The sequence below is a fragment of the Stegastes partitus genome, unplaced genomic scaffold (assembly GCF_000690725.1).
Source record: "Stegastes partitus isolate 25-593 unplaced genomic scaffold, Stegastes_partitus-1.0.2 Scaffold192, whole genome shotgun sequence".
Taxonomy (NCBI): Eukaryota; Metazoa; Chordata; class Actinopteri; family Pomacentridae; genus Stegastes; species Stegastes partitus.
Genome location: NW_007577923.1, coordinates 458,189 through 478,756, shown reverse-complemented (window position 1 = coordinate 478,756; position 20,568 = coordinate 458,189). Strand labels below are relative to the sequence as shown.

Genomic DNA, 20,568 nt, shown 5'->3' with positions numbered 1-20,568 from the left:
TGCACACCTTTCACAAGTACAGGTGAGGTGTGATGGATTTACATATGCACCAGTATGACATGGTGACCTGACATCACCATCAGTTGCCCATTTTGCTCATTTGACAAATGAATGGATTTAATGAAGACGCGTTCAAGCTTCCAGTTTCGTTTGTCTTGGGTGCATTGGGCAGTACTGGAGACATCCTGGTGGTGGCGCTATGCAGACACGCGGGCGCAAGGTCACACGGTGTACCATTCTGCTGTCTGCGCTTCTCAAACGCTGCAGCTGCCGTCGTCTTCCCCTGCTCCACACACTGTCGCACAACCATGGCGGACAGCGCAAGCGAGAGCGACACCGACGGAGCGGGGAGCAGCTCAGCCACCCCGATGTCGTCCTCCGCTTCAAATTCGGGCAAACCGAGCATAGTCATTTCACAGTTTCGCTTGGAGGAGCTGACGAATCGCCTTGCCTCGTTACAGCAGGAGAATAAAGTTCTCAAAATTGAGCTGGAGACGTTCAAACTCAAGTGCAAAGCCCTGCAGGAGGAGAATCGGGACCTCCGCAAAGCTAGCGTCACCATTGTGAGTAACGTTAGCCAGCTAACTAGCTAGATGCTATCCCCCACGCTACTTACTATAATGCGTTTGTCACTTAGTTAGCTCTGGCTGGTGGTGTTTGTTTAGTGCTTAATAGCCAATGTTTGCACATTTGCAGTATTACATGGTTATGTTACCTGTATTCCAACACAACTCTTTGGTGTTTTGCTAGCTCTGCCAACATTAGCTAGTTGTTGCTAATTTAGCCAGCGGGGTAACGTTTGCTAGGTGCTTGGGCAGCGATAGCCAGCTAGTTTGCTTTGTTTTGTTTTGCGCTGCTAATCTTGGTTAGCTAAACGGCTAAGTTGAGAGGCGTCATAAATTAGGTGGGCACCTCACGATTCAAGTTAGCGCACTGGTGTTTAGCTCTTTGGTCAGCTGATTACTCACTGCTAGACGTTGTCACCACGTTATGACCAACAAGGATACGGTAACTGAGTGAAAATAAATAGCCTAGCAGCAGCAGCAGCAGCAGCACTGGCATGGACTGATGCGTCATATGTCTTCATGGTCCGTTAATCAGTCCCAGCTTCATAAAAATGTGTAACCGATCTGTTGGATAGATGGGAAGTATGCAGGCCAAACTTAGCGAGCTAGCTAAATGCCAGGATCTTAACGTTGGCAAGTCAACCACCCTACACCCTGTCCACCCTCTCTGTAAATTTGTAAAGCTTAACTAGCTCTTTGGTTTTCTATTGTCCCTCATATTGTTCTTGAACAACTGGCAGATTGTCACAGTTTGCGAAACAGTATTTAGCTTTGAGGTCAGTGAAGAATGAGGGATGGAGAATTTGAGACTGCCAAGGACAGACGTATCATCACACTGTAATGCTAGCTGTTGAAGCTGTCCCTACACATTTATTTAATGCCCCCATGTTTCACTCTTCGCCTCACTGTAAGTCACCCATCACTGCAATATCTTTTTTTAGTCTGTTGGGAAAATTATGCTTCCTCTTTGGCTGGCACACTTCACTGCAGCAGGCTTTGGTTGATTGATGCATGTGTACCTACGCTCCACTGTTAGTCGTTAGAATTTAATCAGGATAAAGGTCAAAACAGTTCAGTGTGCCAGACCCCAGAGTGTATTTCACTGATGTTTCCTCTCCCGCATCCTCCCGTGTGTCTCTGTCCCACAGCAAGCAAGAGCAGAGCAGGAGGAGGAATTTATCAGCAACACCTTATTCAAGAAGATCCAGGCCCTTCAGAAGGAGAAGGAAACCTTGGCTGTCAACTATGAGAAGGAAGAGGAATTCCTTACCAATGAACTGTCAAGGAAACTCATGCAAGTAAGTGATGGAAACCAAATAGGAAAATACCCATTTTTTCACCCTTACTTGTTGGAGTTGTTAGCAGGTACAACAGAGAACACCCTACGATTGATATGAAACTTTAGTAGTGTTTGCTGACTTGTAATATTGGTAACTATTGTCACAGTGGTACATGTTTTATTCGTGCTCAGTTATGCAGAGTTTTAGGCGCAGTATTGTCAAACATGTCCAGCATGTTGAGCTTCCTGGGTGCGTGTCTGTGCACACAGCCCCATCAGTGACTATGCAGCAGCTAGTGCATTATCATCAACTGCATTGGTACTTGCCTGAAGCCTGGAAAGGCTCAAGATGACTTCATTGCAGCTGCTAGCAACTCTAAATGACTCTCAAATTACTCTCCTCCCGTCTGTCGGTTATTTGGTTCAGTCTGTTTTCCACATCTTATTGCCTCAACTTCAGAGCACACAGCACCAGCATGACTGCTCTCACACTTTCAGTGGATAGCTGTGGGCTGACTAATGGTTTGTTGATATCTAAAGAAGTTGGAATGTGGAAGGGACACATGCAAATGTCTCAGTAGACCCTGCTTAAGGTCATACAGATGGACTTGTTTGGGTCTTTGTTGTTATCTTGCCTTCTCACTGAACATTAAACAGACCTGTGCCTGCCTCTGCACTTAGACCTGGTGCTGACAAACGGCCCAGTATGTATATAGTATGTATACATGGGCATGCGTTGAACTTTTGAGATATTGTGTATTGTGTGACGTGATTTATTTTCTGGGTGTGTAAAAGCTCCTCTGCAGAACCAATTTTGTGAACTTTTTTGTGAATTTTGTGTCCATCTCTTTTGATGATGGACTTTTTACTTGCTGCGTTGGAACATGAGTACTCAAATAATGCAAGTGTCTCAGTATTTACTGGAACCAATGCCCTCTTTTCAGTACATGTAACAACCTATGCATTATCAATTTGATGTACAATTTAGTTTGTGTCCCCTTTCTGACTTCTTTTAATGCATCAATATAGGTTTTCCGTTTTAAAGAGGAAGGAAGGAACGTCTTCAACTATTTTGTTGTAAATGTCGTTATTAGTGTAGAAGATAATGAAGGGAACAACTATGAACTCATGCCCACATTGCCATTGTTCTGGTGTCGCTTACAGACAGCCTCTGCTTCAAGGGCAGAAGCTGAAGTCAGATATAATGTCTCTGCAAGGTCTCCATAGCCTGAAAATGAACAAGCATAAAATCACACAGACTCAAGCATAGATGCCACTCAGCACACGATGTAGTGGAGTGAAGGGCTGTCGTATAATAATACCTGGTAGTGTTGACTTATTAAAGGGAGTTATTAAACAAAGTAAAGTTGTTAGTATTTTAATTGAAAGAAAAATGGCTGCTCTGGGTGTGGCACATCTTGGTAGGCCGATCCTTCGGCCAGGATACTGCGGAGCGCCGAACTCTGTATGAATGTAGTCATTGCAAGTGAAATTAAAACAAACTGCAGTGTTTTGAGGTTTTCTAGCAGTTTCTCTTAGTAGCGTAACGGAAATGGTTACTTTCCCCTCTCCATTTTTTCCTATAAATGAATTTGCATCCCTTTCCCTATAATGAGTAATCACTTATATAATCCATCACGGAGCTGTCCTATTTTGAATCAGTACTGAGCCGCACCCTTTTTTGTACTGGTGAGCTGCCAAAGGTGGTTACGTTGGTTGCCAAATCATTATTTTATACTGTCTGTTTATCTGGGAAGTTTAACCCTGAATCCAGTAGAATTGTCTGCTCCCTCCTCATTTTACAGTACTGTCAATGTGTAAGCTACATTTGAGGATGTGACATCAGTGTGTTTGTTCACTGAAATCATCAGATAGTTAATATGTGGCTTACTGTCTCTTCTTGTGCTTTTGCTGTTTTTCTTTCTTGTTATCGCTCTTGTTTCATTCATGTCTTCTTCTTTTTCCTCTGTTCTTGCGCTATCCTCCCTCTTTTCCATTCCAGCTCCAGCATGAGAAGGCAGAGTTGGAACAGCATTTGGAGCAGGAGCAGGAGTTCCAGGTTAACAAGCTCATGAAAAAGATCAAGAAAATGGAGAATGAAACCATCTCAAAGCAGCTAACCTTGGAACAGGTACGGTTATTGTGGCAGAGCAAGATTTCAACGTCCAGTGCCCTCCAACCTATCCCTCAGCTTCTATGTCCAGTTACTGAAGTGGTGTGAGATGACAAAATTGCACCATCCTTAATTCTTCCCACTGAATGTGAACTGGAAAGAACATTTTGGTTTGCGGCGAGGTCAAACCTGTGCCTGCTGGAGCCACTCCATACAGTTTCCGTGCTCTGATGACAGCATTTTTCTGTAGATTTGCATGCGTTTGTTGTTGCTGGTCACTCATTAATGCATGCAGTTGGTAACAAAACGAATCTGAAACTATCCTGTATTGTTGTTTTTCTTCACTGTGAAACTCACCAGCCAGCAGTGAGTGTGTGGCTCTATAGAAGAGAAGCTTATCTGGACAGAGACCTTGGGTTTGCAGCACAGTGTGTTTGTGTGCACTTTTGTCAACGTCAAGGTTTTTGTACCTCTGAACGTCACTCCTTTTATTCTGCAGTTGAGGCGGGAGAAGATCGACCTTGAGAACACATTAGAGCAGGAACAAGAAGCCCTGGTCAACAGGCTGTGGAAACGGATGGACAAACTGGAGGCTGAAAAAAGGTGTGGATTGATCGTATTGTGTGTTAACCATTTCTGTATCCAACATTGATGCAACGTGTAAAATTAGCTGCTTGTCGGGGGCAGGATTCAAATCTTGTTCATGCCTGAATGCATACTTGTGAACATTTCAAAGCCAGAATGTCAGTACTGACGAAAGGGACAAAGGCTGTTACTGATTGCTGCTATTGAAATTATGTTATGATGTTAATATCGCTGAAACTAATGATCATTTTCATTAGTGATTATTTCTTTTTTTAATCTATGCAAATTGAGGGAAAAAATACAAATTCCCATCAGAGCGTTATCTTCCAGTTGCTGATTTTGTCCTAGCAACATTTTCTACGGTTTTTAACCACATGCTGGAGCTTTCATTTGTTTATCGACCAATCCATTAAGTGGCTAATAGCTTCAGCACCAGTTACATGTGTGCAATTTGATGGGCTGGCTTTTATGCGTACATATAAATATACTCTACTTACATTCGGTTTAATCTTTCTGCCTCAAGAAGAAATAAATCTATTTAAAGCTGCATTGCTCTACTGAGTCTTCCTAGAAGTCCATACAGTATATTTTAGTAAACTTGAGAGAATGATTGTGATGTTTCAGTGTGTTATGATCAGAGTAACAATGCCTATGTTTAAGTAGATCCTGTATTTCTTGTCATTTCTGTGTGCCTAAGAAATGAACACATATTCACAAGCACACAAAACACCTGCCTATCACTAAAATCAAGGAATTTCAATGTTTTGATTTTATTGGCAGATTAAAACAGCAGGTCTTTGTTTTAGGACATTTTCAGGGTAATGCTTTTAGCAGAGTAAATTACAATAGACTGAATAATTCCCCCTAATTGGCCTGCTTATCAGTCTTATTTAATCTCACAACGCAGCAAAAACGAGGAGGATTTTCCTTTTATCTGAACTAAATTGTTTTATATTCAGCTGAAAGGGTGTTGTCTTGGCTATCGTGAAAGCTTGGTAATCTCAAACAAACATTTTTTGTTATGAAGCTTGACATCATTTCTGTTGATGAATTACAGTAACGCTGTGTTTTGTTGTTCTCCTAATGTAGAATCCTTCAGGAGAAGTTGGACCAGCCCGTATCAGCTCCTCCCTCCCCAAGAGATGTTTCCATGGAGATAGACTCACCAGAGAACATGATGCGGCATATCCGCTTCCTGAAGAATGAGGTGGAGAGGCTTAAGAAAAGCCTGCGCACCACCGAACTGCAGCGTAAGTGGCCACTCAACCTGTCACATGATCCAAAGGGGGTGTGGGCTCTGAAGGGGCAGATGCCCTCAAGTGTTGATTAAGGATGTGATTGTTCGAACTGATCCTCAGACGAGCAGCGGGGGGCAAATTCATTCTACACCAATGCTTGTCTTGTTTTACATAGAGCAGAAAGAACAGGATACTTTTCAGGCCTTGTGATGACACAGTTTACAGCCTTGTTTTTCACTGGTCGCATTACACCTGAAGATAGGCCGGAGGCAAGTGGAACTTCCCACTGGTCAACAGGGTCTCTACACTGGCCTCTAAGAAAGACCACGTTGGTCTTAAATTACAATTTATACCCTGTCTTCCTTTTGACATGGGCAGCCGTCGCTCTGTCTCAGCCTAATATTGTTGATTCTCTGAAGTCTTTACCCACAGAAGACATTTGTTTTCTGCTATCAGTATCCTCTGTGTTGCATTTGACTTCCCTGCACTCTCAAAACAAACAAAAAACAATAACAACTATTACTAATTATATTTACTATCCCTTAGATTGACAGGCGACTTGTCTATTGTGCCTAGTCTCTTCCCTAGTGGTATTTGGGATAGGCTCAATCCTGCTGCAACCCACTAAAGGATATGCTGTTTCTGATCATGGCTGAATGGGTTACTTAGCATGCTATACCTCCAGTCTATCTGTAGAAAGTTATGCTCTGCAAACCAGATAGACTGATAAGTAATGCAGCATGATTATGTCACCAACTACTATGTATCATGCTCAGCTATGAAGCATTAAGTGACTATATATGTGATATCTCCTTGTGCCAAAGATGCTCAACGGTTTAACACAATTCCCAGCTCTAGTGCATATTATGTTACATGCAATAATGTTACGTGTAAATTAAATTACATGCATAAACCATTTTACAATTTGTCCCTTGTGCATTCAAGGATGCTTCTGGAGAATGCTGGGAAATCTTGTTGGCGCATTCAAGAGCGGAACATCTGAGAGTTTTTAAGAGCAAACTGAATAGGTCCACATTCCACAAAATTAATACTCACAAATTTGAAGTACTATAATGTTTTTAAAACCATTACACTAGGAAAGAATGTAGATACTCAGGCCATAAAGGTGACCAGTTGTTCACTGTGATTTACGGCTAACCTCATAAAGACCCTGAAAGTCGACACCTCTGAATAAATCTACTACCATGCTATGCAATCAGTCTCATTTCAGGTGTAAGGTGTGTTGTTTACTGAGGTGACAATGACCCTGTGGGAATTCAAGTTACGCTGGTCAAATTATTGGAAAGGAAGAACAACAGGATGCAAGTCTGCTTAAAATTCTTGCCCTCTGGTGGCATCATTAATTGGTGTCTAATTTTAGGGAGCGTCAGTGAAACCGGTTGTACTCAGAAACGTTGTTGTTTGTTTTTACGTAGCTGCTTGTAGCTTTGCAATGAATAGATATTAAAGACATTGTGTTGACTGAACATTACAGGCAGCTTTAGACAATTATTTACACAGGCATCTGGTTTTCCTTTTGGATGAACACTTGATTTCACACACACAAAAAACATTAAACTGTTTCCTCAAAACAAGTCACCAATGAGTTCCCTTTAATGAAGTCACACTTTGTGTTACTTAACTTCCCAAAAACATTATTATATTATTTAGTGTGATTTATAGACAGAGCTTAGATTGGGGGGGCATGTGGTACATGGATCTGTAAACCATATTATTATTATTATGCACTGTAAGTTCCAGGGCATTAAAAACAGGGAGTTGATAACATTTTGTAGTTGTTCAAGTGTTTTATCAACATGGTGTATCTTAGAGAAATATATTCATGGACATATATCTTAGCACTTGGCTGAGGATTGTCGTTTAACATTATCGTGTCTATTCTTTGTTTTTGCCACTAGAGGGCGTTGTCAGTCCAACCTTGAACGCATGCCCTGAGAGGCTAGGTCACACAGCAATACACTGAAGCTATTGAACCTCAGACCTTGCCTTATAATCTACTGCGTTAATAAAGATCGGCTTTGACCCACTTTCATTTTATTTTTGAAAAGAAAACCTTGTACTACGCAAACAAACTGGGTTGCCCTCAAAGGTGTTTAGAGGAGATTATGTTAGATCTGCACATTTTTTTTAGGTAATGGCCTTTTATTTAGTTTTTTTTCCCCCCAAGTACAGCAATTTCGACATGCTATGCAGTAAGGTACTTGTTATTCACTTTGATGTGTAGTAGACAGAATGTGAAGTTAACAAAAATGTCGCTGTGTGTTTCCTCCTAGACACAGAGAAGCGTGCCCAGTACATAGAGGAGGAGCGACACATGAGGGAGGAGAACATCCGGCTGCAGAGAAAGCTCCAGAGAGAAATGGAGCGCAGGGAGGCCCTGTGCAGACAACTGTCAGAGAGTGAATCCAGTCTGGAGATGGACGATGAGAGGTAAAGGATGTAACGCACAATGGGACAGATTACCACTGAGGTCACAACAACTTAAGGGAAAGGGATGAGCGAGACTTCATCTTGATAAATGGCTTCGGGGTACTCATGTACTGGGGCCTGATGTTGCGGAGAGGCTGGAGAGTCATTTGGTTGTATTGGCCAGTATACTGCTGACAGTGCCGGTTTGGATAAAGAGGGCTTGAACCTGTGACGATGAAAAGATGAAGGAAAACAAAAGCGAGAGAGATGCAAAAGACAAACAGACATGTGTGCCACCTCAGCACACAATAGTTGCACTTCCAATAGCCAGTTAGTGTTTTGTATGCTTTCTTTGTGATTAGCAAGGTAACAGTGTGGTGTCCGTTAAGCACGACTGTTGGCTGCATGTCAGACACACAGCCCACCTGGTTGTATCAGCTCCACACCACTCAGCAGTGTCTTTTTTTTCTAATCATTAAATAAATGTTTTCAATGTTTAGAACTGCCCTGCAGATTCGAATCAGGCCGTAGCTGCCAAGATTGCTTCAGAAACATTTGCAAACATCAAAATATTTAGCAGTAGCTTAGTCTAGCTTTGCCAGATCTATGTTCTCTTGATGAAACTGAAAAGCGGCCAAATTGCTGGGACCATTTAAGCCAAAGGCAGGCTTCTGTGTGTGAGTGAACAGTGTGTTTGAACTGCATGACACTAATGGCTCAGGCACACAAGATGTGCCTAGACGTCACCCTTCTTTGTAGGGAAATCAGAAGTAGGCTAGTTTCTCACAGAGTTTGTGCAATATGGGTAAGTTGACGTCAGCAGACTGCAGCCGACTTTCTAGGGAAGGAAGTTAGTAATCAACGGTCAGCTGGTACCATGAATGCAAACAGGATGATCAAGACTTTGAGTTGGAAGTGGTGTTAAATGCAAAGTTGTAATTTCAGGTATACCAGTAGTTTAATTTTATGATATTATGGACACCTTCCTGTTTAATAGGACCGCACACACCTTCCATAAAAAATGCAAATAAAAGACTGATGTATTTTTATCATCACTGTTCATAAGCCTGGTGTAGCCACTCTCATTGATGATATTGAACTTGTAGCGTTGCATCATCCACTCCACACATGTTAGACGTTCAATGTATCCATAGGCATGACATACAAGCACAAAAGCACACAAACACTGTCCCATATATCAGGGTCTGATGTAATCCAGCGAGGTTCAGTTATGTAAACATGCGGCCGTTATCTTTTCATATGGCTTGACATTATTACCTGTCATATCAGTGTTATACTTTTTCAATGCTTTAATGTAGGTTGCACCCCTCCTTTTTAAAGCTCTTTGTCAATTTGTAGCTTTTAAAATGTGGTATACTATATAAATGCCCATATTTATTTAGATAACAGACATAAACTTTTACAGTTGCTTTATTTTATCATGATAGCAGAACTTGAAGACATTGAATTTAAACGGACATATATGAGGGTCATACTAGTTTCAAACTTTATTCCATTAAAGGTAAAATCTGCATCTTTCTGGGTGTTGTCACCATCAGCAATGGCAAGAAAGCATAAAACATGCAAAATCACCACTATGGTCACTGAATTTCAAAAAGCCTATGTCTAACAAAAGACATCTATTTAAACTTGTGCCAGGTTCAAGTGTGTGTGTTGTGTTTTCTTCTCTCTAATGTAGTTCAAGGGTTTAAAGTATCGGGTGCCTTCCGGTCACAGATTCAGGACAAACTAACTTAACAATCCAACTATAAGCATACAAAGTGTACATTTAGGTCACAGACTTCAGGACAAACTAACTTAACAATCCAATACTGAGTGAAAGTAGAACAATGTGTTCTAAGTTTTATATGCTACCATTTGTACAGCTGGCTGTTGTAACACAGGAAAGGCTTGTGTCATATGGAGAAATGCTTGCGTTGGCATATTATGGTTTTCTGGTCGACAGATTCTTCTTTGATCTTGCTCACGTGCCAGCTAAAATATGTCTTCTTCAGAGATTTAGAAATGTGTTTCCAGGTTTGCCTCGCATACCACTTGGGCGTGAAGTAGCCATGAAAAAGCTTTTCACATTTCATGTTAAGGGTCCATCAATGACCCTTTTTGCCTATAAAACTCAGTGAAAGTATACATTTAGTGCTTTTTTGGATCGGAAAGTGCTGAACTTTCATTAAATGGTCACCTCCTCTTCCTCCTCCTCTCAGGTACTTCAACGAGATGTCTGCACAGGGTTTGCGAGCAAGGACTGTGTCCAGCCCCATCCCCTACACCCCCTCCCCCAGCTCCAGCCGACCCATATCGCCCGGTAGGTACAACACGACAATAAAACCCACCTTTGATATCAGTTGATATGACTTGTTGCCAGGCAGCAAGCCAGACAAAAAGCTTTCTCTTCGCTACACAAGTTTACCACTATGTCCTGTGTCAAATCTGCAGCAGACAGTAGTTTACAAGTTTTCTATTAAAGTTGTGTTAACACATTGTAATCTGCTTTACTGTCTGAAATGTTTCTGCTCACACTGTACAGTTCAGTCAACTAGCAATAATGTGGAGATAACAGCAAATTAAGTTTGAAACTTTTGGTCATTTCTTTCTTGTGACAGTTTCAATAAAGTTGTTAATTTTATCATTTCTGTAGTCTGTAGCCCATTCTGTAGAACCTAATGGTCTGGCTGCACCACACTATCAATCTGCTTTACACAAATAACGCCCTGGGTTGTTTGTATTTCCTAAAAAAAATCACAGTTATCATGGACAGAGCTAAGCGGCTTCGGAGTTCCCTCAAAATAGTGTCGGGTAGAATCGTTGTGGTGGAGCATTTGCATGCAGGGAGGCAAACATTGTGATTAGAAAAGATAATGCACCACAAAAACCAAGCAGAGCTGCACTCACTGCAAAAACCAAACCCTTGGCAAAATGAGATTTATCTTTTTTTATTGTAGTAGATTGCTGCTCGAAGGTTGTCATTGTTTCCTGTCGTAAAGAAAGCGCTGTCACACAGATGGCGGAAGGAAGGACTAAGCCGATTGAGATGATCGGTGGCTTTTTCACTGCATCCTACTAGGGCTGGTCCAAGTAACAATGTCTGGGCTCCGGATATTCGGGGCCCAATTAATGACGAATATCTGAAGATTCAGATCGCAAAATTGATATCGAGATACCACCCCACTGACTGAATTTTTGGATGTTTGGGTCCAGCCTTCATCCTACAACCTGTGTGTCAGACTATGAAAAATGTATTTATCTGTAACCCCGTAACTAAGACACATACAGAAGAGATTTTTCAGAGGTAGCAAGTTGTTTTATGTTGGCAATTAAAGCAGGGTAATATTGAGTAACTGAACATGTGTGAGAGAGTATGACAATTGTCCAAAAAATAAAAAGAAACTTCACAAAAACATCACAAAAGAAGGTAATTGTGGAGAATAAAATATCCCTCAATTCTCCACACAATGCTATCATCAAAGCTAAGTCCTGGATGTCTTTGGATCCCAGAGTCCTATTGAAGTATCGTGCCTGGTTTGATTCAGCAAAACATCAGATTACAGCCTAAATATTTGCTCAATGATAAAATAGACTTCTTGCCTTTATCTTCCTGTTTGTCACGTTCTGTTACAGGTCTCTCATATGGCTCCCACACAGTTGGCTTCACCCCTCCAGCTACACTGTCCAGAGCTGCCATTTCCCACTACAACACCCCCGCCCTGCACGTCCATGGAAGCTCCTCTCATGCCGTAGCAGTAAGTGCCATCCCACCCACACCTTCTTAACTGGACATCTGGCAAATTGTGTTTTCAGGATGTCCCCGTTTTTTTTATTTTTCTTTCTTTTTCTTTTTTTTTTAACCAGGATTTATCTTTGGTGTAATTCAATTCCATTTTTATTTATACAGCACTTAAATCACAACATGTTATCTCAGGGCACTGAACATAGTAACGTTAAGTTAACATTATCTTACAAAATTATAGAGAGAAACCCAACAATTCCAAAGATTTGTTGGATTTCCTTTAAACGAGCACTTGGTGACAGTGGGAAGAAAAAAAAGGGACACTCTGGCAGAACCAGGCTCAGGGAGGGTGTGTGTTTGCCTCGACTGGTTGGGGTGAACTTAAAGGAAAAGAGAACAGGGAAGATAAGGTGCTAGGAGTCCTACACTCAAAACAGGAGTGAACATTTTGCAACCATAAACCTGACAAAGAAAACAGGCCTGAACTTCCTGCAGATATACGGCTGTTGTCTGGGATTGATAGTAGGACAACCTACAATAGCACGCCAACGTCTCAAGGTCCAATCGGCTGTTGGTTTATCTTTTCACTAACACTCTGATAACTGAGTCAACACACCTTATTGACGTCACACACACTTACTAATAATGATATGCTTTGTATTCGTATTAGTGTTTTATACTGGGTTCATGGTCCGTTGAAGTCTTTCTCCTAAACAGCCATTGTGTTACGATTTTGACACCTAACCAGCAGTGTGTCCTAAAGTCATAAAATATACCAATATCACGTTTTGCTTTGTTTTATCAGTAATATTTCTAATTATGTCAATAAATGAATTTCAGCATTCAATCTTTATTATCTAATTACCCTGAGTCCTCTGACAGTGTAATTTAAGGCAGCGTAATGGCAAGTTGTGAAGATGAAAGTAAATACAATTGTGGGTTTAGTTGTAGATTTTAAGGGGTGATTGTCAACCACGTTCTTCTGAGTACAAACAGGGCATATACACCACCATATTATGTAACTGATAACAATGTACCTGGAGGACAAAGTGATATACTGTTGTTGTCACCAGCTACGGTGGGAAATAGGCTAGTGTGCAGAAATGTGCAGACGCTTTATTAGGTTGATGATTAGGGTTCGTTTGTCGGTGCGGTTTGTACATCCTGTAACGCAAGAATGCTGAAATTATGTCGAGCCACTCTGTTGGTCCTAAAGTGACATTTGACTTCCAGAAAACTACCCCCAGCATCAGCTTGACGACATCATCGCCTGCACTGCAATGTACAATTAGCGTATCAGTTATTGTACTGGATAGTCTCGTGCTTGTTTTGTATACATAGTATTTGTACGGTTCGAGGGCGGTTTGTTGGTTTTAAGCCAGTTTAAACCCAAATAAATACAAGATGAGAATTCCTATTTGACCTGGCTGTTCTCTACCCACTCACACTCCCAGGTTATGAAATGTCTGTCTTCTCACTTTATCATTCTCACGGGAACACTGCCACGCTTTGGTTCAGGTCACCGTGATCCAAGTCTTGACTTGAATCTTGAGATAACTTTGACGAATCCTCCACCATTTGCTAAGATTTTGCAATGTGCTACAAGCATGACCTTGTGGACTTCTGTTTTGGGTTGTGCTTTTTTTTTTCTTTCAGAAAATCACATTCAGAACTCTGCGTGCTTGCCTTGTATTGCATCAGGACTTAAGTATTCTGAACTCTCTCACTGTTTTGCGCTTGGCCCAGTTGGGAGACCAGGTTTAGGGTAGCACAAGTTTCAGCTGACTTATTTCAGTGTCATTACCGTTGTTGTTATAACTTTACAGTGTAGTATTCTGAAACTTTTAACCAGAGTCCCTCGTATAAAGCGACGTTTATCTAGTTCAAAACATAGTGGAGTATTTGTTTTGCAGGAGGCTGAAATAATTTATTTACTAAAAGAATAACTGATCTGTAAATATTTAATTTGCTTTCAGTTAGGGCTGCACAATAAATTGAATATTAATCAGGAGTTTTGCTTCCTACGCTTAAATGAGCATGTGATACTGATTACTCTGCACATAGGAGACAGTGTGTGGGCGATAACTGGTTTCAACTTAAGTAAATCTTGCATTAGAACACCTTATTTCATTCTTTTAGAGTTATAAATGGTGACACGGCTATTTTTACTTTCATGTGCTGCAGTAACTAAGCAAAGTTTTTCTGTGGACAGCGTTGTAGCCTGCACGTGCGGTATCTATGCAACATCGGTAAACTGTAGCCTCTATCGATAAGCAGATGTTTAACAACTTAGGTGTTCTGGTTACAGTTTTGTTTACATTTTGCCTCCAGTGGATGCACTGATTTTAGGTGAAGAACAGCATTAGCGCAAATGTAACAACATAGAAATGAAAGCAGTATGATTTATTTATGAACGTGTACTAGAAGTATTTGTCCCTAAAATAAATGAATTATAATCATAAATAATCTCACTATTGATCAAAACAATCCTGATAATCATTTTGGCGATCTTTGTACAGCCCAACTTTCAATGTAAGTTGTTCTGTCTGTGCTTAAACCTTTTTTCTCACTGTTTGGTGCTAATGTTTATGCCAACGCCTGTCTCTTTAGTTTTTCCCTCTTTTATACCCTGAATCTGTTCATTTTCTCTAATTGCATGTGCATTGTACAGACCACATCTCCTCCATCACCGTTCAGCCCACCCTGGAGTAAAACAGGGAAATAACTCTGTCTGGGAGATCAGAACCTCAGACAGATTAATTTTTCTCTAAACCCCTTCCCTTTTTTTCCCCTGTACCCTTTCCATTCGTCTGACCAGAATTGCAGTTGTCAGGTCGTGACCAATGGCTCAGTGAGGGAAACACGACTAAGACGAGTAACCTTACCTCTGACGAGCTTGTTTTCCTTCAGTGGTTTGCAGCTCTGAAACCACTCTCCTGCAGAAAGTATTGCTACAGTTACCTCTCATTGTGCTCACTTGTGTATTAATATGTACTGTCTAGCTTTATTTGCCTAAATCTAATAGATATTTGAGAAAATCCTCATGTGATACTGGTTTAACTTAGTCTTAGTGACTATATATCAGCTTTTTCCCCCCAGTTGCATCCAATGAGAATAGGCACCTCCACCTGCAGATGTACTGCCTTTTCAAACGCTTCTAATTGAAAATCTCTGAACTTTTCAGAAAGGTACTGTTGTTGCTTTTCATGCAACCAATCATATGGATGTGACTGTCCACCTTGGTGTTCCAGAAAATGGAGGAGAAGCTTGTTCTGGCTGTGCCCATCTGTGCCTGTCTATCGTACAATGGCATATAAAATGGTGATCTGTTGTCAAGATATTGTTGTCTTGGAAACAAAAACCCATGCACAGCGCCGGGACACTTTTGGGATGAAGCGCTCTTCAGTGCTCTGCCAGTGATTTCCTGCCAGAGAAAAATGCAATATGAACACACGTCCAAATTTTCTCTAAACATTTCAGTTTGTCACATTTTCTGCATTAAATGTTTACAATGCTGCCACACAAGATGACGGATGTTTATTTATTTATGCTCTCTCTCTCTGTCTCACTGTCAAACAGAGGCCCTCTCCAAGAAGAAGCACCAGCCCCGACAAATTCAAACGTCCAACGCCCCCTCCCTCCCCCAACACGCACTCAGGGGCCCAACAGGCTCAGCCTCCACTACCCCCACCAGCTCAGCCCATGGTCCAGTCCATGTCCTCCCCGGCAGCCATGTCACAGCACGCAGCAGCAGCAGCAGCAGCAGCACAGCAGCCTCCCTCCCAGCCTTAACGCCACACACACAGTCTCTGTCTTTGCGCGTGAGTGCGCCCACTGAATGCCACGATGCTACCGCAGCAGCTTCCATCATTACCAGCTCTGGAAGTGAAGTTTCTTACTCTTTACCAACTCCACAAAAGACGCAGCTTCAAAAGTTTCAGAGGGAAAAGAAACAAGTTGGCAACTCACCCTCGGTGAAGCTAGCCGCCTGCCAAATCCACATGTGGCGTTACTTAACTACTCTTAAAAGGAATGGATGGACTGAAAAATAATCGCTTCTGGGATTTGTAGGATAATTACTGTTCCACCTTCTGTCTTGTACATGTTATGTTTTTGTTTTTTTCTTTGCTTGGGACTTTAGCTGGTTGGAATTGTTGTTGTGGCGCTTCTAAGATAGCACAAACAGCACATAAAGTATGTTTTATGGTGGTGTTTTATGATAGGTTGGATGTTTGGATCAATGGATGGATGTATGGCTAGAGAAATGGATGGATCAATAGATGGATGTGTTCAATTCTTTTCATGCCTATAATATGACACTCGATTGCAGTAATGTCCTCCACTCCAGCTCACCCTTTGTCTTTGAAGCAGTGTCAACAATTCACCCCGACCCCAAGTTTAACGTGGCTTCGATTAGGTCAGCAAAAGGTGTCGTTAGAAGACTGCTTGGAGTTTCTCCATCATAGGGCATTGATCAAACAGAGCTTGCGGCACAGTTATTTTAGTTTCTGAAAGCATTCGAGTCTCTGCTGCTCTTCAGTTATAATGAAAAGGAAAAAAAAGCATCAACGAGGATGGACACTGGTACATAAACCACAGATAAATGTCGCCTTTTAAGGTGTTTAAAAATATAGTCTGAGGTGTTACAACTTAGTCATGTACTCAGTCTCTTCTCTGATCTTCTCTCTCTCTCTCTCTCTCTCTCTGGTGTATTTCTGAAAGCTTCTATCATCCTAATGGATATTCCTCATCAGAAAAAGGAAAAAAAATCATAATGCTCTTTACACTAAATATACATACTGCTAAAACATTCTAAATGAATGGTACTGTTGAACTAAATTTCTATGTATGATTAAAGCTGTTGAGATGACAACTTTTGTTTTTAATTGTCAGTTTTATGGATAGGATTTGCTACTCGTCTGTAATATGAGGGTTAAAAGGCTGAAAATCGAGGCTGGAAGACAATCACTTTGTTCTTTATTATCTTTTTTTTCCCTGACAAAAACCTGCGGTTTGATGCACACGCTTAATTTAACAGATCCTTACATTTGCACAGGTTCGCAATCGAATTGATCTTTTTTTGTGTATTTAGCTTCACTGGAATGTTTCATTGTGGAAGTTCTGACATCTTACCGAACCATTACAGTAGTTTGATGGAATATGTTTGTGCCTTAAATAAATTTGCACCATCAAAGCTCACAACCTGAGATGGTAGAAACAATTTTAATGTTTCTTAAAGTGAAGGAATATCCTTTCATTCGATTTAGCACGACTGAGGAGTTTTAACCATCAGCGTCATGGCAACAGGACTCTTCAATACAGGTAAGACTTCATGTTTTAACATCTGATGGAAATATCTCACCAACTGTTGAACAGATTGCTGTGAAATTTGCTAAAGGTTTTCAAGGCTCCCCTGTGGATCAATTCTAATTAAGTTATCCCCCGATTTATTTGTTTTTGTTTTTTCTAGAGACACCAGCAGTTCAGTTTTTTCTTTATTCAGTAAAATCTGCTTTGTTGGATTGGCTGTACAGATATTCTCAGTTCCAAATGACTAGTGATTCTCAGACTTTTCCACTTTGCGACACCGTGACATGTCATTTTTAATTCACAGGGAAATGTCCAGAAGAGTAAACACGACTCCCAATGCAATTTACAATTCGTATTTCTCAGATGTTTAACCCTAATTAATTTTACGAGCTTCAGATTTTTCTTTTAGGGCTGCTAAATTCTCATTTTTGTATGGAATGTGTCTCCAACTACTGGTTGGATTGTGAAAAGATGTGGCACAATCATGGTCCCCAGGGGATGAATACATTAACTTTGCCTCCCTGACCTTTAATTTGTTGCACCGTCATCAAGTCAAAGGTTTTTATTCCAGTACTTTTGTTTATGACCCGATAACATTCCGATCAGCCTCAGTTTGTACTGTTGTCATGGTAAGTGTCTAAAATAAGATAGTGAACGTAGTAAACAATTCCTTTTATTGTTTTCATTCGAGGTATTACCATCAGTAAATACATGCAATCATCAGTGCTGATCACAACAGCGATGTGATTCTTATATAGAGAATTTCAGGGTGGCGAAACACTACAAACATGACAAAAAAATTAATTATAAATCACTTGTATACTGAACAAAAACCTGTCACTCATGGTTGTATGTAATGCAGTCTTGATGTATCAAAAAAATATTAATTAAAATCTTATAGTTATTTCAGTCTGAACCTAGTTCTGGATAGAGCGAGCAGCCGAGTGGCACTGCCGGCAGCGCCTCTAGCCAGAAACTGAAGCACAGAAAATTTGCTGTCCTCTAATGCTAATCTGTTGTAATATAACTACCTCGTGATGTTATCTTTGACACAACAGGTCCATTGACTCTTGATTCTGTGCCAGTCTCTGATTTTCATTTCCTAGCCGACATGGTTTTAACCGGTTTTAACTGGCTCTGGTGCGGAGGAGTGTTTTCCATAAATCAATCATTCCAGGATCATTTAACATGGTAAACCTTTGTAATGTGGGTGTAATAACCTGTGGTGCGCAGAGAGCAGGACAAGAATGACGACCTGTGAAACACATTAGGCCTCCATTAAGCCTGCGCAGGTAACTGTAGCCCATTCACACATACGGCCGGCTTAAACTCACCATAATCAAAACATGCGCCTCATCGTAAGAATGACATAAGTATATCTTTGTCCGAAGACTTGCTGAGAGGTCTGACACAACTGAAGTGTATTCTGTGTTTTTCTACTGTGTTGTAGTGATCCCTCTTGCTGCTGAAGCCAGCAACCTGAACTAATCCAAGCAGGAATCTGGACTGGAGGCTCAGGGTGGCCATGCTGGGTGCTAAAGTGGCCTTTGACCTCTGCAGCTTTATGGTGCTAGGTGGCCGTACCCAGAGAGATTTATCCAGACTGCAGGGTAGCTCTGTGTGCTTACACCTGCCAAGCCTCTTACGGAAAAGAACAGCGGGCTGCCGCTTCTCGGGTGTCACAAAAGTACGAGAGAAAAAGAAAATATGTTTAAAATGTCGGAATATCAGGTCAGCTCATGCACAAGTGCTGGGAATGTGCGTGCGTATATCAGTGTGTTGTGGATGGGTAATGTGAGCTCTGCTTCTAGGACAGAAGTCAACAATATTATACGTCATGGTGTTACCAGGTTCAAAATATCTATATATTTTTTAAAAACATTTGTCCACTGAGATCTGACAATAAGTTTGGATTTAGTGCATAAAGTAGAAAATGATTCCTACTCGCCATGTTTGAATCTTATATCTCAATGTTAATATTTTGATCTTACTAACTGTAACTGAACTGTATAATAATTGTAAATAGTGTGTCACAAAAACTCTTGCATTTAAAGTTATTACACATATAACTTGTTTGTTTATGGCACATCAGAGACACTGACACACACACTCCTATGTATGGTAAATGTTAGGGGCCCCTTAATAGTACCTTGTGGGAGACCATTAGCATTTATTGGGCTTTATTTAGCAACGCTTGCAGGCACAGTTTTAAGCTCTACCAGCAAGTTATACATTAATACCACACTTGGAACTTGTGTGACCCAACGCTGAGATCAGCAGTGTTAAAAACTTCGCCTTCAGACAGCTTAGATGTAGACCATTAATTATTCAGGTCAGCAGTGTTCCCACCTTAAGGCGCCGAATGCATGAAAATACCAAACACCTGATGTTGTAACTGAAGGATCACAGTCATAAAGAGGACACAGGACGAACTGATTATCTCCTGCAGCATGTTTTCATGCCCTCATGCGCCCTGCGACGGCTCAGTCTTGTTGAGGCGTCAGCTTTGATACTGTACATCAAAGAGATCACACAACGAGATAAAGCAATTAGACTATGCAAAGCTTTCAACGTAACACTTTTTCTTTCTGTAGTAGCATAGCAGCTTTTAGTAAAAATCCAGGCTGTGGTGTCATACAGCAGCTTGGAAAGAATACGAAGCCTTAAACTGAAAACTGAAGTCTATTCTACATTTCTAATCAAACAGACTTAATGGTTGATGTATAGAAACTAGGAATGTGTCAATAAATCTATTGAATAACTTATGCAAGTGAGTGAAGTTCTGTGCCGACATTGATTCTGGCATCAGTCAATAGTGTTCAAAGTGTATCATAGCCACTCTGTAACCCACGCCCTGAACTCCCTCAGATTCCTGCACACGCTGTCCCCTACATGCACTATATCTAGTTGAAACTGGTCTGGGGCAGCATGTCAGTGTAATGCCTGTGTAAAGCACAATTAACTCTGTCTCCCTTGTTCTTTTTTTCTCTTCTTTTTTTTCCGGCAGAAGAGGATTATGGAGCCTAAATCTTTTCTGCAAGGCCCTTCCTGGAAGCGGAGCTCTCAGCTATGTGAAAAAGCATCAAAGATACTGAAGAATTTTAGGTTCATTCAGTGCGAAGACACTCGTACCTCTGTTGTTTTCTCCCTCTCTCTCTCTCTTCAACCCTTCCCCCATTCTGCTCAACATCCTGTCACCTTTCCTGCCCACTTGTCTTTGAGTTCCTCTTTCTGATGGCTTTCTATACCGCTCTTTCTTGGCTTTATACTGCTGGTGTGGTTCCATAGAGTTTCTGACCTGA

General features: G+C 41.1%; 1 protein-coding gene across 1 annotated transcript; it reads left to right on the top strand.

Annotated features, from left to right (window-relative positions):
* The first annotated feature begins 229 nt into the window (after positions 1 to 229).
* Positions 230 to 17,155, top strand: LOC103356317 (coiled-coil domain-containing protein 6). Its single transcript, XM_008280423.1, has 9 exons — positions 230 to 563; positions 1,715 to 1,864; positions 3,848 to 3,976; positions 4,458 to 4,561; positions 5,633 to 5,793; positions 8,076 to 8,232; positions 10,434 to 10,534; positions 11,848 to 11,969; positions 15,536 to 17,155. The coding sequence occupies exons 1-9, from the start codon at positions 309 to 311 to the stop codon at positions 15,746 to 15,748; spliced, it is 1,392 nt and encodes a 463-aa protein (XP_008278645.1). The 5' UTR covers positions 230 to 308; the 3' UTR covers positions 15,749 to 17,155.
* The last annotated feature ends 3,413 nt before the right edge of the window (positions 17,156 to 20,568 follow it).